This window comes from Canis lupus, chromosome 6, assembly GCF_048164855.1.
Source record: "Canis lupus baileyi chromosome 6, mCanLup2.hap1, whole genome shotgun sequence".
Classification (NCBI taxonomy): Eukaryota; Metazoa; Chordata; class Mammalia; order Carnivora; family Canidae; genus Canis; species Canis lupus.
Genome location: NC_132843.1, coordinates 59,841,101 through 59,857,931, shown reverse-complemented (window position 1 = coordinate 59,857,931; position 16,831 = coordinate 59,841,101). Strand labels below are relative to the sequence as shown.

The 16,831-nt window shown below is 42.6% G+C and overlaps 1 protein-coding gene across 4 annotated transcripts in view; it reads right to left on the bottom strand.

Annotated features, from left to right (window-relative positions):
* RASAL2 (RAS protein activator like 2) overlaps positions 1–9,212 on the bottom strand; it is a 347,482-nt gene extending 338,270 nt beyond the window's left edge. For 2 of the 4 annotated variants that reach the window (XM_072830777.1, XM_072830778.1), the window contains exon 1: positions 8,971–9,211. In XM_072830777.1, the coding sequence (XP_072686878.1) occupies positions 8,971–9,172 (202 nt within the window). In that variant the 5' untranslated portion in view covers positions 9,173–9,211. Of the gene's footprint in view, positions 1–8,551; positions 8,719–8,970 lie in introns of those variants that run through there. The other 2 variants (XM_072830776.1, XM_072830779.1) reach the window with 2 other exon arrangements.
* Between the last annotated feature and the right edge of the window lie 7,619 nt (positions 9,213–16,831).

Genomic DNA, 16,831 nt, shown 5'->3' with positions numbered 1-16,831 from the left:
GAATTTAGGGACTCCTGGGTGGCTCAGTGGTTGAGCATCTGCCTTAGGCTCAGGGCATGATCCCAGGGTCCTGGGATCCAGTCCCCCTTCTCCCCCTGCATTGGGCTCCCTGCAGGGAGCCTGTTTCTCCCTCAGCCTATGTCTCTGCTCTCTCTCTCTGTCTTTCATGAATAAATAAATCTTTTAAAAAAAGAAGAAAAGAAAAGAAAAAAAAGAAAAGAGAAAAGAAAAGAAAAGAAAAGAAAGATGTAAAATATATGCAATATGATAGCAAATACATACAAAGAAGTACATTTTTACACAGAAAAGACAGGGATAAAAATATAACAAAATATTAAAAGAATAGTTATCTCTCAGAAGTGTAATTACAAGTGACTTTAATTTTCTTTGGATTTTCCTATAATTCAAATTCTTTACATTAAGCACTATTATATTCATAGTAAGAAAAAAGGCATTAATTTATTTTTTTTAAAAGATTTTATTTATTTATTTATTCATGATAGTCACACAGAGAGAGAGAGAGAGAGAGAGGCAGAGACACAGGCAGAGGGAGAAGCAGGCTCCATGCAGGGAGCCCGACGTGGGATTCGATCCTGGGTCTCCAGGATCATGCGCCGGGCCAAAGGCAGGCACTAAACCACTGCGCCACCCAGGGATCCCAAGGCATTAATTTATAACGTGAATCAGAGAGGTTAGAAATTAAAAGAGAAGGTAGAAACTTATTAGGTATCATCCAGGTTTCTAAGCATCACAAATGAAACATTTAAATTTCCTTAAAACATTACTTCCAATTACAAAATAGAGGATTTATGGATAAAAAATTTAGAGATGAAAAATATCTAATCTGTCTTCTACTCTACCTCTTAAGAATCACACTATAAGATTATTTCATCCCCCTACTTTCTGAATGTTTTGTCCATTTTTGTTTTCTGTTACCTAGGTAATGGTACTTCCAGCATTTCCCTTCAAGACTGTGAAACTAACAATCTGGTATTTCTCACTGTCCAGCTTTCCTGACCTTAAGCTTTGAAAGGCCATCTCCCTAAGGGCACGCAGTAAGATCTAGAAGCTAAAACAGGAGGCTGAGGAATCTGAGGTTAGAGTTCTAATCCTGGCAAACTGTGGAATTTGTTCTCCAATTTTGGGAATAAGCTAAACTTCCTGATCCAGTTTCCTTAATGAGGTAACTTAAAGGATTGTTCTGAAAATATTTAGGACTATCAACTTTAAAGTTTCTTTGTAATAAAAATAAATAAATAAATAAATAAATAAATAAATAAATAAATAAATAAATAAATAAATAAATAAATAAATGTTTCTTCTTAACTTTCCACAGCATCCTTCTGAATTTTGCTTTCTTGCCTTTTGTTAAAATGTTTTCCTTTGTAAATTTTTGCTCTCCCAAACAGTATCTGCAAGTATTACCAACCTTTTGGACTCAGGGGTCCAGTAAGGAGTACTTTTAGAAAGCCTGACAACGATACAATGTGAACAGAACTTGAACACTGAAATAGCAATAAACCAACATAATAGAGGATAGAAAAATACTAAGATATGATAAAGGAAATTGTCCATGTCTATAAACACTAACAGAATAGAAAAATTTTTTTTAAGTTTTATTTATTTGAGAGAGAGGAAGAGAAAACAGGGAGAGGAACAGAGGGGAAAGGACAAGCAGACTAGCCCTTGAGCAGGGAGCCCGATGTGGGGCTTGATCCCAGGACTCTGAGAACATGTCCCGAGCCAAAGGCAGATGCTTAACCCACTAAGCCACCCAGGCGCAGAACAGAAAATTTAAATGAGATATACAAATTTTCTCTCAAAGGAAAAAAACGGGTGGCTATTGGAAATCAATACAATTTAAAATAAACAGTATATGCCTAGGCATTCTTTTGATAGTTATCTCTTGTTTCAGCGAACAACTGTCTACTCCTAATGTACATAAATGTATTGGGAAATTAACATTTCAACATTCGAAGGTAATGCCACAATCTAAGTATTGACAATTTATGGAGGCATAAGAATGCAATCAGGATCTAAATTGGACTCTTATGAGCAGAGGAGAATCAGGCAACTAACTAATGTAACCAACACTTGGTAAGGGAAGTCAAAACTTAGACTCTAACATCCAAATCTGCTGTCGAGATAAGGAAGATGACAACTTCTGTATCACAGTCTAGCAGATGAAGTTTTGTCATGCCTTCAAGGATTCCATTTTTTTTCTATTGTTTACAGTAGACCCACTAACCCTACTTATTACCTGAACCTTGGCGTATCTTTTTTTTTCTACCACTTGCATATCAGGTACTTTTTGATGGCTGCCTTCTTCATTAGAAAATAAGCTACATTAAATCTATAATGGGTTCTTTACCTACAGGTCTTACGAAGCACTTGATAGCTTTTAGGAAGAAAGGTGTTTTTACCAACATCAGAGAGCAATTATCCCTCTGCCAAGACAGAGTGAAGCAATTTCGGTAGTGCCCTCAGTACACTTTAAACTCCTCCTCCTGGTAACAAGACCAAACACCTCTCTTGTTACTTAAAAGTTATTCCAATAGGGAGGGACAAGGGAGCAGACAACCTGGATTAACTCGGGCATTAGTTGAATGCTTTTTTGTGGTTCACCTACTTTAAAAGGTGGTCAAATCACTCTGTGCTACTGAAGAGAGCAACTGCAAAGAACAATTACATAAATCCTCTGCTTCAACTTACCTCATCCTTCTTTCTAATGAAAGAAAGCATTAGAAACCACTGCCTTGCCACCGCTTCCTTAGTAATCTTAGTAAAACCTACTTGCTTTGTCATGTGAATTCCTTTTCTTCCTTAGAAAATCCGAGAAATTTATTTCATTCAACATAATGACACACGATTGTACATCATTTTTTAAAGTACAGGCACTGATTTTTACAATGTAGAAAAGATAAAGGCACTCCTGTTAAGTGAACTATTCTCAAACAGGTGTAGTCTAGAACTTTGCATTATTTAGTTCAGAAAATTTGTACATACCCTCAATTCCATACCTGTAATTCCTAAGTCCAAAAAGCTGTGAAAACACTTTCTTCATAACTTCTTCAGCAGTAAAATCTGACCTTCAATGACACACCACTATATATAGCCTTATACCATACTTTGTGTGGATTTTTACTGAACTGTAGGAATATTAGCATGATTGATTCCTGGATGTTGCTCCAGATCCCACTAAGGGGCTTATGTCACTGTATACATAGCACATTTTCTAAAATAAAAAAAAAAAAATTGGATTCTGAAACACTCTAGTCCAAATGGTTATGGAAAAGAGACTATGGATGTATAGTTCTATTCTTCAAAAATATTTTCAATCTTTGAAAATGAAATAGCAATAAAGCAACATAATAGAGGGTAGAAAAATACTAAGATATGATAAAGGAAATTGTCCATGTCTATAAACACTAAAAGAACAGAAAATTTAAATGAGATATACAAATTTTCTCTCAAAAGAAAAAAAGGGATGGCTATTGGAAATCAACACCACAATTTAAAATAAACAGTATATGCCTAGCCATTCTTTTGATAGTTATCTCTCGTTTCAGCGAACTGTCTACTAATGTACATAAAATGTATTGGGAAATTAACATTTCAACATTCAAAGGTAATGCCACAATCTAGGTACTGAACTCAAGCTTAAGATCCCAAGAATTGGGGATCCCTGGGTGGTGCAGCAGTTTAGCGCCTGCCTTTCTTTGGTCCAGGGCGCAATCCTGGAGACGTGGGATCAAATCCCACGTCGGGCTCCCGGTGCATGGAGCCTGCTTCTCCCTCTGCCTATGTCTCTGCCTCTCTCTCTCTCTGTGTGTGACTATCATAAATAAAAACAAAAATTTAAAAGATCCCAAGAATTGCTAATATAATTTAATAATAATTATAATACAATTATTATATAATTATAATAATAATAAAAGTTCAATTAATAGTATTTGAGGAAATTAAGACACTTAAGCAACGTGAACATGTTTTGGGATATATTGGGTACACATTCACTGATTTTCTTCAAGCAATCAATTAGCTAGAGCACAAAACTTAAAACAACTTTCATCCACACATTAATACAAAAAGGGAGTCATGCCTGGGGTACATATTTAAGACATGTAAGAATGAGTGATTCACTGAGAATATGCAAAGTTAATTATGTTAAGAACATTTCGTATAAGGCCAGTGAATTAGTCACATCTAATTCATACTGGACCAAAATGAAACAATTTCCTGAACTTGTTACTGGTTGCAGTGTTTTAAGCAAATATAGAGGCATATTATCTAAAAATGCAATGAAATATATCTCATCTTTGTCTTTATTCATGAAACATAAGCAAAACTATTTAATACAAACAGGGGAAACCGCCCCCTATATCAATTCATTTCTAGGTTCATGAGAAATTTTTACCAAATTCTCATTATCACATGTCTAGAATTATATGGCATATGATGCAGTATGATTCTTTCTGTTCTGCTTGCTGAAATTGTACCAGCCTTTAGAAAATTTCCAGCAGCTCCCTATCAGTCATCAATAAACAGTGAGTTATACACTAGCTTAATGGTAAGCAATAATGTGGATGTTATTTATTTTATTAAGTGAATATTTTAGATAAGTCCTGCTTATACTATTAAAATCAAAACCATATGATTTCTTGGTGAGCACTTTAGTGCGATAACTGTATTTCCCCTCTAGCTATACAAGAGCACATCTGTGCATGCCCTTGCAGACCTGTTATGCTGATGGGTGCAAAGCTCCAATGTAGGCCCTACTAGAGACTGGGATCTTCAATTTCTCCCAAACAGTGTCCTGCACTCGCCATCCATTCATGGTAAAGTAGTTAATTTTAATGTTCTCATTGTTTACCAGAAAGCACAGACAGTGAGGCTGGCTTTGCCGCTCCCGTTTCCTTTTGCTAGGCTGCTGCGCTTTTTCAGCCAATTGACTTTGCTTTGAGGCTATAAATATCTGAAAAATGTTCTGCATTTGATGCTCTTGGATTCTGCATCCATATTTAGCTGTTTGTGGCATGCCTTTGTTTAAGCTACTCTGCCACCCATACAATCAGTCAGGTTGAGATCTGGATGGTCAAAGGACACATGTATCAACATCCAACAGACACTGACTATGAGCAAGGTACCAATCTGCTAGACATGGTGACAATGAAGGGGGTGGCAAGATAGGAATACAAAGACAAACAAGAGAGACTTCCTGGTATCAAATATTTTATAGTCTTGACAGGGCACAGGCACAACTTATTATAAAACTGTAATAAAACAAATGGAACATTTTACAACTAAAAGAAAATGAAGGACAGGGCAGCATAAATATTTTCTTTTAGCTATGTCTCAAAGAGATGCATTTGTCTTCTAAATATACATCTACCTATTTTAAAGCTCTGACAGATTCCAAAAAAAAGTTTTCTAATCCTGGCAATATACAAAACTCTGAATACAGGTATTATCAACAAAACAGTCGATAGCAAACTCAAAACAGTGCCTAGTCTTCAAATTTCATGAGGCGAACTAACAAAATATTATTTCCAAAAGTTTCTGTTAAGATATTCAGGTTGGGGGGGGAGGGGTGTTAGTGCCATTTTGATTTTTTTTTTGCATGTTTGCATGTTGATTTCAAACATATTGTAGAGAATGTGTACCATAGCCAGAAGCCAGGAGCACTTAATACAGCTCTTACTTTGTACCCTTTTAAAGTCCACATGGCTATTTCAGGTTAGTGCTCAAAACTGAATAAGCTTCACCTAAACAAGATCCCCATTTTCTCCACCTTCCTATCTTGTCAAAACATTCCAAACAAATATACATCTGCCTTCAACATTCCTGCTTTCACAACTAAGTTCACTGACCTTTTGATAAAAGTGCTCCTCAGAAGCCCCTGATAATCATGATTTAAACTCATTAAGGGCTTTCTTGGGCAGCCGGGGTGGCTCAGCGGTTTAGCGAGCCTTCAGCCCAGGGCGTGATCCTGGAAACCCAGGATCGAGTCCCACGTCGGGCTCCCTGCATGGAGCCTGCTTCTCCCTCTGTCTCTGCCTCTGCCTCTTTCTCTGTGTCTCTCTTGAATAAATAAATAAAAATCTTTAAGAAAAACAAAAGGGGGGAGAGGCTTTCTTGATGCTTGTCCCCAAGAGTCAGACTGGAATTGGTAGGCCAAGTAATAGGTAAAATAATAGGGCAGGCCACAGAATCAGACAACTCTAAAGCTAAAATGGACCACAGATGCCAATTAGTCCAGATTTTACATTTTATGTAGAAACCTAGAGCCACAGAGTTAAAATTACTTACCCAAAGTTAGACAACCAATTTGTGGCAAAGAGAGAATGAAAACTCCAGTTCTCAATCCCCAGTTGTATACTCTAGACTAGATTCCCAGTTTCTGAATTTCCTTTAAAAACATTAGCCGACACTCATCAAAGTCTCCTTAAATTGTGTAGAAGAACCTAAGTGTTCCAAAACAATCAAGATTGTGAACACACAAAATAAACAAGTAAACAAAAAAAAAAACCAAAATGAACTAGTGTTTTCCAAATCGATTTTCCACATTCTATTATTTTTATTTCAAAAGCTTTTCAAAGAGTTATGCAATAGGCAACTTAAAAACTAGCTAAGGACACAGAGAAGCCAAGAATCATTCAGATAGTTTTGGAGTATTTACATTAAACTAAAGACAACAAAGTAGTATCCAGGATGAACTGCCTTAGAGGAAGGAAAGTATAAGTACACTAAACAGTAAATTAAAACATCTGGTTAATTGATAGGAAAAGCAAAAAAGTTACAATGCTGTGGAAAGTCTGCAACTTGACACTGACATGCATAGTACATGTGAGTAGAGAATATATGTATGCATATTTATATATACTTAAAAATATACACATATCTGTATGTATATATATGCATACACACCACACACCACTCACAAATCTACCCCTAAAAATGAGCAACAAAAACATGCACCTATTTTTATGGGTTTCATGCAAAGAACAATGATTTATGTTAGGTCTTGGGGGGGGGGGGGGGGCCTGGGTGGCCCAGTGGTTGAGCATCTGCCTTTGGCTCAGATCCCGGGGTCCTGGAATCGAGCCCCACATCAGGCTCCCCTCAGAGCCTGCTTCTCCCTCAGCCTAGGTCTCTCCTTCTCTCTGCATGTCTATCATAAATAAATAAATAAATAAGTAAGTAAGTAAATAATAAATAAATAAATATCTTTAAAAAAAAATTACGCAAGGTCTGGAATACCCAGACAGAATACTTTTGGACACTGAAATACCAAATTATCATAAATACATATTCTCACAGTAACACGACCCTATCTCTGACTTTATGTAAAAAGCAATGTGCCAGAGAAGTGTGTAATGATAAAGAGGAGGATAGGATGGAAAAACATTCTAACTACAATATACTCCAATTCGAGTTCATTTTCAGGTTCTTGTCAACCTTTGTTATAAGCTATCGGATAAATGGGATCAGCAGGTGGATGGGAAATCAGGCACTCAAGTTTTTAATCTGCTGAGAATGAACTGGATGACCTTACATCATCTCCTACTTCTTTGCTTTAATTCTTTCAGTTACTTAGAACATCAAAGACCATGTATAAGCACCGAGCAAAATATAAAGTGGTACATACATAAATCCTTAAGAAGTGGTTGTAAGAACTACAGGATTTTTACAATTGAAAGGGCCATTAAGAGATTATTTAATCCAATTCATTCGTTTTACAGATGAAGAATCAGAGGTTCAAAAAAAAAAAAAAAAAAAAAGTGACCTGATCTACCCCAAATCACATAGCCACTTACTGGCAGAACCAAGACAAAAACTCAAGTCTCTGGACTCCTCTTTCTGTGATCTTTCTCCTAATGATGGACCTGAAGTCTTGAAATCAACCAAAAACCATCCAGAGAGAGAACTTCTAAGTCTTGGTCCCTCTTGAATAGTAATCACATACCTTCTTCAGAAGGATGAAGGAAAAAGGCATAATGTACTGATCACTATAGGCTTCAATGCACATGACTGGAGGATAACATCTTAACGTCGTCTTTGATCCCAGGTGCTTCAAATTTGCCCTCTTGGAGTCAGCGACATGGCTAATGTCTTGTGCCCACGTGAGCTAAGTGATAAACATCTTGACTGTTTCGATATTTTGGAAAGCCACAGCTCGATCCCTGAATTCCAAGCTATAAATCCTTGGGCTAGGAGTTCTGAAAACCAGCACCGGCTTCAAGGCTGCCACAAGGCTCACCCTAATAGAATCTCATCATTCAGTTTTAATTAAAGAGGTGGTTACTAGGAATGCAGAAAGGGAAAGTTTCAGTGTGTTCATCACTTTTAACTTGCTGAGTCGCAGCCGCAGCCCGGTCGCTTTCACAAAACGAGAACCAGAAACAATAGTGCCATCTGACACCATCCCGCACCCCTTGGACCGACTAACTGGTGGCCTTTGGGAGAGTGAGTCTCGGAAAGAGGTTACGGGCCAGTCTGTTCCCACCAAATTAATATTTTCGGTCATTCTATGTTTATTTTGCCGTCTTACCCACTGCTAAGCTATTCCGTAGTAGCTCGGTTTGCAGCCTCGCCTCACTCAAGGAGAAAGACATGAAAACTCGGCTCGCTTGATTTCACGGGGCGTCCCCGTCCGACCTCCTTGAAACCGGGTGACAGTGCCCCCTCCAGCTTAGCGCCTGACTCTGAGGTCTGCGTGGCTGGACGGCACCTGAAAACGTCCTGCGGGCGTCCGAAAAGGTCCAAAGACCGTACGGCAGGACGCCTCCGCTCAAGCGCTACTCTGGAGAAACTTGGCGGACGCGCACGCCGGGACAGAAAGGGAGGGGGTGCGGGGCACGACCCGGGACGGCCGGGGGTCGGGGGGCCGGGGGCCCGGGGGGGCCTGGGGGCGGGGGCGGGATCGGCCGGAGCGCCGACGCCAGCCCTCCGACGGCCTGCGGTCCTTACCGTACACCCGGACCCAGCTCTGCTGCTGGCACACCGACTCCAGAAGGATCCGATCCAGCATGCCCCCGGCCACGGCCCCGCCGACGGGGAGAACCGCTTCCAGCTCCTCCGGCGGTATCGGCGAGTCGGACTCCAGCGCCGGGAACATGTCCGGCCAGGACAGCGCCTCGGCGGCTCCTCCGGACGACGGGGAGAGCTCCATGGTGCCCGGGAGGGACGCGGCGGCGGCGGCGGGGGCGGCGGCGGGAGCGGCGGGAGCGGCGGCGGGTGAGGCGGCGGGTGAGGCGGCGGGTGAGGCGGCGGCGGGGCGGGCGCGCGGCTCCGCGCCCTGCCTGCGGGAAGGGGAGGAGGAGCGCGCGGCGGCGGGGCAACGACCCGAGCGGCTCACCTCCTTCCCCGCCGCCCACTGCCCGCGGCTCGGGCGCCGCAGCCCACCTGCAGCCGGCGGGCGGGACCCGGGCCGGGAGGCGGATCCAGCGTGGCCCGGGCCGGGGGTGGGTCCGGGTCCGGGTGCGGGGCTCAGGTGTGGGTCCCCCCCGGGACGGGCGGCGCGCCCGCCTGCCCCCCCCCCCGCGGAGCCGCCTAGCTCAGCGCCGCCGGCGTCCCCCGCGGCCGGACCGGGCTGGGGCCGGGGATGGAGTGCGGCCGGGCGGGGCAGGGCTGGGGGCGTCGCCGCCAGGGGCCGCCCCCTCCGACCGGCTCCCGCCGCCGCCGCCGCCGCCGCCGCCGCCGCCGCGCCTCCGAGCGTCCGGCTCCCTCAGGGAAGGGGGGCGGTGGCCCCGGGGTCTCGCCCGCCAGTCCTCGGCCCCCACCCCAGGAACGAGCCGGCCCGCCCCCCTAACTCTCGGGACGCGCGGGTCCCGCCGCGGCTGCGGCTCCGGCTCCGGCTGCGGCTCCGGCTCCGCCACCGATCCCACAAGCCCGGCAGCCGCGGCGGTGGCGGCGGCAGGCGGCATCCCAGGGTGATAGGCCGGAGCAATCGAGGGCCGAGGGCCCGGCCGCGTGTGCAGTCGAGTAACGACGCGGAGGAGGAACTGCCACCGAAGGCAGGAAGAATCGGACTCCGAACTATTCATCGGGCCAGCCCCGCCCACTTTCCGAGACCCTCTAGCCCGCCGCCCCGCCGCGCGCGGTTCGCGGCTCCCGAGCGGCCGCTGGAAGTGGGGAAGGCGCGGGGAGGCGGGGAGGAGGAGGGGTGCGGGAAATTTAAAAAGAAAAGAGCTTCCCTTCCCCGCTCTCCACCCCTTTCCCCTTCAGGTCGTTATTCATGTATTCATTTATTTATTTGCACCGACATCGCTCTCTCACTGGCGGAAGACGGGAGAGAGGCTGCTTTATGTTACAGCTGCCCTCGGGGAAACGCCTCCTTCCTGCCCCGAGGCCGGAGTTGGCGGCGGGGTCTGGCCTGCGGGATCCCTGCGCCGCAGCTGGACTTGTCATCGGTCTAGAATAGCAGGGTTACGAAGTGTGGTGTGGATGGATAGACGGGCCTCGCGAGCGCAAGAAATGCTCAAAAGCCCAGTATTAACCAAACATGTTTTTTTTTTTTCTTTTTTTCTTTCTTTTTTTTTTTTTTTGCCTTTGATCTTGGTGCAATTTATGTTGGCTTTTTTTCCTCTAATGATGTCACAAGTGTTTTATTTTTGGCCTATTTGGAAACTGTCTCCCTTGACCTTGGCTTTAACTTTTTTGCCCACCCAAGGCGGCATTCGCTAGTTCAGGTTATAGAGTTTGCTGGCAAAGTGATGATAATTTTTAAACCGAAAAGTAGTGACTTCAACAGGGCCCTGCACATAGTAGGTCTCCACCAATGTTTCTTGAACATGCTGCTTAAAATGCTGCAGGAGTTGCACAAGTATACGGTGCGCTTTTTTGTTACCACATTGGAGGGCATTTCCTCCCTTCCTCTTTTCGTCTTTGCGAAGAGACTGGTCCGCAAGGGGATATTTTTGTTTTCTGGTCTTGTGGTATCCTGGTATGTTGTTTGGGGTTATCAAGAGCTCTAAGGATGCATTTTATAATTTTCCCCAAACTGTTTAGGGAAATAGTATTTCAAAGCAGGTAGTGACCTTTAAGATAACCTCATTCTGCCTTTTTGTTGAATGGTTGAGGACACTGAGGAACAGCCAGGTTACCTGACAAATCAACCATCAGGACAGATAGGTCTGCAGTGTCTCAATGGTATTGCCTATTTCAACTTTGTTCCCTCACAAACCTTTTGTGATTAAGCCTGGTGGTGCATGGTTTGGTGATGCATTGGAGCAATCGTTTCTGGTATCTAAAGCCTCGATTTCTGACTATCTGACTGCATGGTCAGACTTCCAGGTCTAAATCCTCATATTCTTCAGTGCTTGAGTGGACATGGGAAGGTATTGAAGCTAGGAGATACAGGGCCCAGCACTAAACAGAGCTAGAGCATTTTTATTTATACTAAATTACTGCTGAAGTCATGGTTACAGAAGTCAGAGAGCAAGTGGATAATGGGCATCAGGTGTACAAGTTTGAGCATTCTTTATTAGTCAGTATGTAAGGTATTTATTTAGCCAAGCAATTATCTCAAAGCAGCGTGAGGAGTGGTGTATGAAACATTCACAGAGGTTTTTTTTCTCAAGCTTATTGGCTTGATGGCGTCATCCATTGTTAAGCTGAAGAAAAATCTCTCAGTAATCCTACTTTCTTCATCTAGACTCTCCAAATCCCCAGTCCCTGCTTCATCTCCCCATCCTGCCCCCAGACTAGCTGCCTAAGTAATTGCCTAAGTAATAGTATGTCTGGAATTTATCTAATGTTTATAACTTAAAGACAAAATAGTTCACGACCTGAACAATAGTTCTCTGAGATAAGCAGAACCAGGAATTTTTAAATCACCATTGAGCCAATGAAAAAAAATGGAAGCATAGAATTCTATTAAGCAACCTACCTAAAGTAAAAAGGCTGGTCAATAGATTAAAACCCTAGTCTAAATTTTTCATTGATGGATATGGATTCCTTAAGGTTTGGGGGTTTTTTTCCCCCCTTGGGTGGATAGAATTGTACTAACAATTGTGGAGACAAAAGCAAATATCCACAGTTTTTGTAAATTATTATCACTTAAGGGGCACCTGGGTGGCTCAGTCAGTTAAGCGCCTGCCTTTGGCTCAGGTCACAACCTTGGGGTCCTGAGATTCAGCCCAGTGTCAGGCTTCCCTGCTCAGCCAGGAGTCTGTTTCTCTCTCTCCCTCTGTTCCTCCCTGCTGCTTGTGCTCTCTGTTGCTCCCTCTCGCTCGCTCTCACTCTCAAATACTCTTTTTTAAAAAAAGCAAATTATTATCACTTAAGAAAAATATTGGAGAACAAACAAACACAAGTGACAAGCCAATTTGCATTGCAGGGAAGCAGTTAATCCTACTTAGATTTCTACCAGTGGTATCTCCCTGGTGTAATCCCAGATCTTAATGTGAACATAAATCCTTGGCTGATAAAGTCTTAGTTTACATTGTAGTTTGCAAACAGGCCTTTGTGTGTGAACTACAATAGAGCTAAAGTCTCATTTCCCAGCCTGCCCTACCCCCTCCTCTTTTTCCTCCCTCTAGAGTTTCAGACACTGAGCTCTCAGAGGTGATCTACATATTTATTGTCTTTGGAATTCAATTCCAAGAATCAAACCCAAGCCCCAGGACAAAGTGGGAACTAAAAAAATTGGGGAACTACGGAAGAGAAATAAATAAATGTCCCAAGTAATAAGCTGAAAAACAGAGGCTGAGATTTTCAAAAGAAAGAAAGAGGCCTTGGGTTCTGAGTACATTATTACCAGTACAGGTTTCCTGTCCCTATCCTAAAGTAGATAGGGAGTTTCTATCTACTTTCATAAACTGAAATGACATAAAGCAAAGAAGCACTTACCACTGATATATTTGGAAAAATTTTTGAGCATTCCCAGACCCAAAAAATAAGCTCTCTTAGACTTTTCTGATGGCTTATTAGGACCCATCTTGCTAACGGATGCATGAAATAAATGAAGATAAGCACAGATGCTCACAGACACAGTTCAAAGCTATGGTGGCTTGATGCTGAGATGCTGAGTGTAGTTCCAGGGGAAGGAGATTGGGAGTGCCACTCTGATCAGGATGCACACTGCCTGTATATCAAGCGGCTCACTGCAATCGCTGAACATTATTTTTGCTCTTCTCCGTTTTTCATACAGTGAAAATCCTTTTCCGATTTCCTCGAGTTGGTGAAAACAGGTACTAATGTAGGTCTTTCATAAAAGCAAAGTAGCATAATGTGAATTTTCAATAAATTTGAAAGACGCCCATATTAAGGAGAGCGAGGATTTAGAATCTTGGCTATCACAAACTGAGGACCAGGTACGTGTCCAATTTTCTCCTCTGTTCACCTGTCAGAAAACACACACACATTAAGAGGTTCCCTCATCACAGATGCTCTTAACTATTTTCTTAAAGGCAATCCCTTTTAGGCTCTCTAGACACCACTTCTAAGCAGCTAATCCCCCAAGCAGTAATGCAACATTTAAAGTATGGTTCACCAGCTGCTCCCCTTCAATATTCTCTTTCCCCTTGGACACAGTGATGCAGCACTCTTCTGATTATACTCTATAACACTGACCATGCCCAGTTCATCGTTAAGGGAAGAATTTAGACATTTCTCAAGATTCTGTTGTCCCTGTCTTTATTTTGATCCTCCCTAAGTCTCCACTTCCCTGGTCATCTATTCACTTCTGTGGTTTCAACTCTCACTTGGATAATGTTGACTTTAAGTTCTCCATCCCCAAGCCCATCCACAATACTGAGGTCTAGTCAGGAATCTGTAAATGTTGAACACCTCCACTAAGATACGCTTCCCGTACTTCAGACTCAGTGTATAGAAAGTGCTCTTTCCCCCTGTCCTCTGTCCAAACACCCTTCCTTTCTTGGATTTCCTTTTTATGTCAGTGGAACTAGTAGGTTCTGCCTCAGACTTGCTTAAACACGGAGATACCTCTCAGTCTTCTCCTCCACACTAACACAAATCCAAACCCTGCCTTCTGTTCCTAGTGACACCATTCTAGCTCAGGCCTGGCTAGCTTTTCACCGTGCTAAAAGCATTAGCTCTTCAGCTGTCCTCCTTCCCCTGAGGCCTTTCCACCTCTAGTTTATCCTACACTCTGCAGTAAATGAATTATCCTAAAGCACAGTGCAGACCAGGTCACATCCAAGCTCAAAAAAGAGCTCCCTGCTACCTATTAAGTAAAATGTATGTTCCACCAAGATTAAAAGGGCCTATCAAATATGGTCCCAAGCCACCATTGCTACCTGCCGCATTGCCTATGTCTAGCCAACACAAATGGCCCACTCTTCCCCAAATACATCCAGCACTTTCCTTGCTCCTTGCCTTTCTTCGTTTCTTATATGAGGAATGTCCTTTCCTTCATCTCTGGCTGCTAAAAACTTGCCAACCTTCAAGCTCCCCTTCCCCCACCTCCCCAGTAAATGCCAGTGTCATCCTCCAGCAAATCATTTCTAGCTTGCAAGCTGGTGATGATCTCCGCGCCCCCCTGAGTTCCCATGGCATTTGTTCTTATCTGTCTGCTGGAACCACTCATGTATATATTATGGTATAGTCCTCCATGTAACTCTAATATCTGCTATTAGGTCATAAGCATCTAGAGGGCAGAGGGCTTGCATTATTCATGTTCATCCCCCACAGTGTCTTTCACATATCAACCCTTCGATTAAGCCAGAAGCCAGGAAGCAAAAAATTAAACGAAAAAGAAAATCTGGCTGGGTTCATAAATGTTTGGGGCTGCAAAAGACACTTAAAAAAATCAATTCAATCATCCCAGACATGCAACCCCCATTCTCCCCTGCCCCCCATTAAAAAAAAAAAAAGATAAAAATACTTAGATCCAGGAAAATGATATGGCTTGCCCAAGGTCACACAAGTGACAGAGAAAAGATCGGAATTCAGAGCTCCTGAATCCCAATGCATCAACCCCACCAACAGATTGTTTGCTTCCTGCTCTTTTCTGTCCTTCTCTAAATGGATAATTTTCTTGTTGATAAAGGTTTCCTTGCTAAAGTAATTTTATTCTTTTACATATTATTTAAGCTTAAAGCATTTGTGCCACATTCCTGGCCCCACATATAATTTTAGCAAAATTATACTTTTTTTTTTTTTTTTTTTAAACCAAAGGACCAAACAGAGACATCAGAGAAACATCTGGTCTGATTCATCAGGGTAACAGCAACATTTCTATTTATATATGAGCACAGCCCTATCTTTGTAGCTCTCAGCTGTTCCTCATTGCTCAGTATGTTCCCCTTTTCAACCTTGTCTGTCCCTCATCAAGAGAGCATCCTGCATCCTGAGTCTTAAACAAAATCTAATGCAATAAAGGAAAATATATTCCCTATTCCCTAGAAGAGGTCTGGATTTGAAAGAAACTATTTCTTTACTTTCTCAGTCTCTTTGTTGAGGAACATAGGACAGCAAGCCTCAAGTGGTTGGGTGGCTGCCATTTGTTTTACTGCATTCTGGGTACAAAGAAGTTGGATGGGAAACTAAGCTAGGGCATGAGTCAAGATTGGAAGCAGGTCAGGTAGAAAGAGAGTATTCTAAATGGGGAAACTGAGGTTGATGTAGAGAACATAAGGAGCACTCACTCTCCTCCAGCAACATTTGATAGTGGCATAAATTAGAAGATGTTTGATCTTAGGCATTCAACAATACAAGAAATGCTTAGGAATCTTCCTGGATTTTGTGAGTGCTTTTTATACCTGACCCCACATCCCCTAGGAGAAATTCACTATTGTACCGACCAATAACAGTATCATTTGGGAAAGCAATGGAACAGACCAGAGACAAAAAGACCTCCACCAGTCGTTTCTTCTTGGCAAACACTCCTCCAAAATAATGATCTCACCTCAGCATTCAGCTACAGGAATGCAAAAAGAATAAAAACACTCAGATGGAACCACAAGGGCGCCTGACATCAGTGCCTAATTAAAACCTTTAGAGGTCCTAAGCACTGAAAATAATAAGGTTCCCCTCTCTCCCCATGTAATTAAAAAAAAATATTTTTTGCAAACTGTTAGAGCAGCAAAGTTCTGATTTTTTTTTCAGTGATGACCAGTACAGAACTTGTTTTAGAAATGGCAAACATCAAACTCTTAAAAATGTTGTATGTGTTTCTTTGTGCTCCTACTTCTTCCAGAGCTCTAAACACCACATCTTTTGAATAATCCAGCTCTGTCTGGAGTACACAGCACCAACCATCTATTAACGAACACAATCTATGAAGGGGATAATCTTTAGCAAATTAATTTCTGTGTTTCTCTGGTAACTATAGAAACACCAACTTACTTTACCCTAGCCAAAGAAAATGATCACTTCCTTAGTTTTGTGGTTCTGAAGAGTCCTCAAAAGATGCAAAAGAAAAAAAAAAGGCCAAATGAGTCTAGAGGAGAGATTTTTAAAATGATTCCACTGTTCTCATGCTACCCTGAGAGCAAGATTACAATTGGTCAACATGTGGAGGCTATACTGGCCCATTTTCATTTTGCCTCTGGTATAATCAAGGCATCAATTATAATAGCCAAAGTCTATTTAAGACTCCTGTGAGTGGGATGCTTGGGTGGCTCCGCAGTTAAGCGGCTGCCTTCGGCTCAGGGCGTGATCGTGGATTCCTGGGATCAAGTCCCATATCAGGATCCCTGCATGGAGCCTGCTTCTCCCTCTCAATCTCTCTCTCTCTCTCTCTCTCTCTCTGTCTCTCATGAATAATAAAACCTTAACAAAAAAAAAAAAAGACTCCTGTGAGCAAAGACAAGAAAGATCAAAATATATCCCCAGTTGCCTGTCATCTAAACATGTATGAAAATGA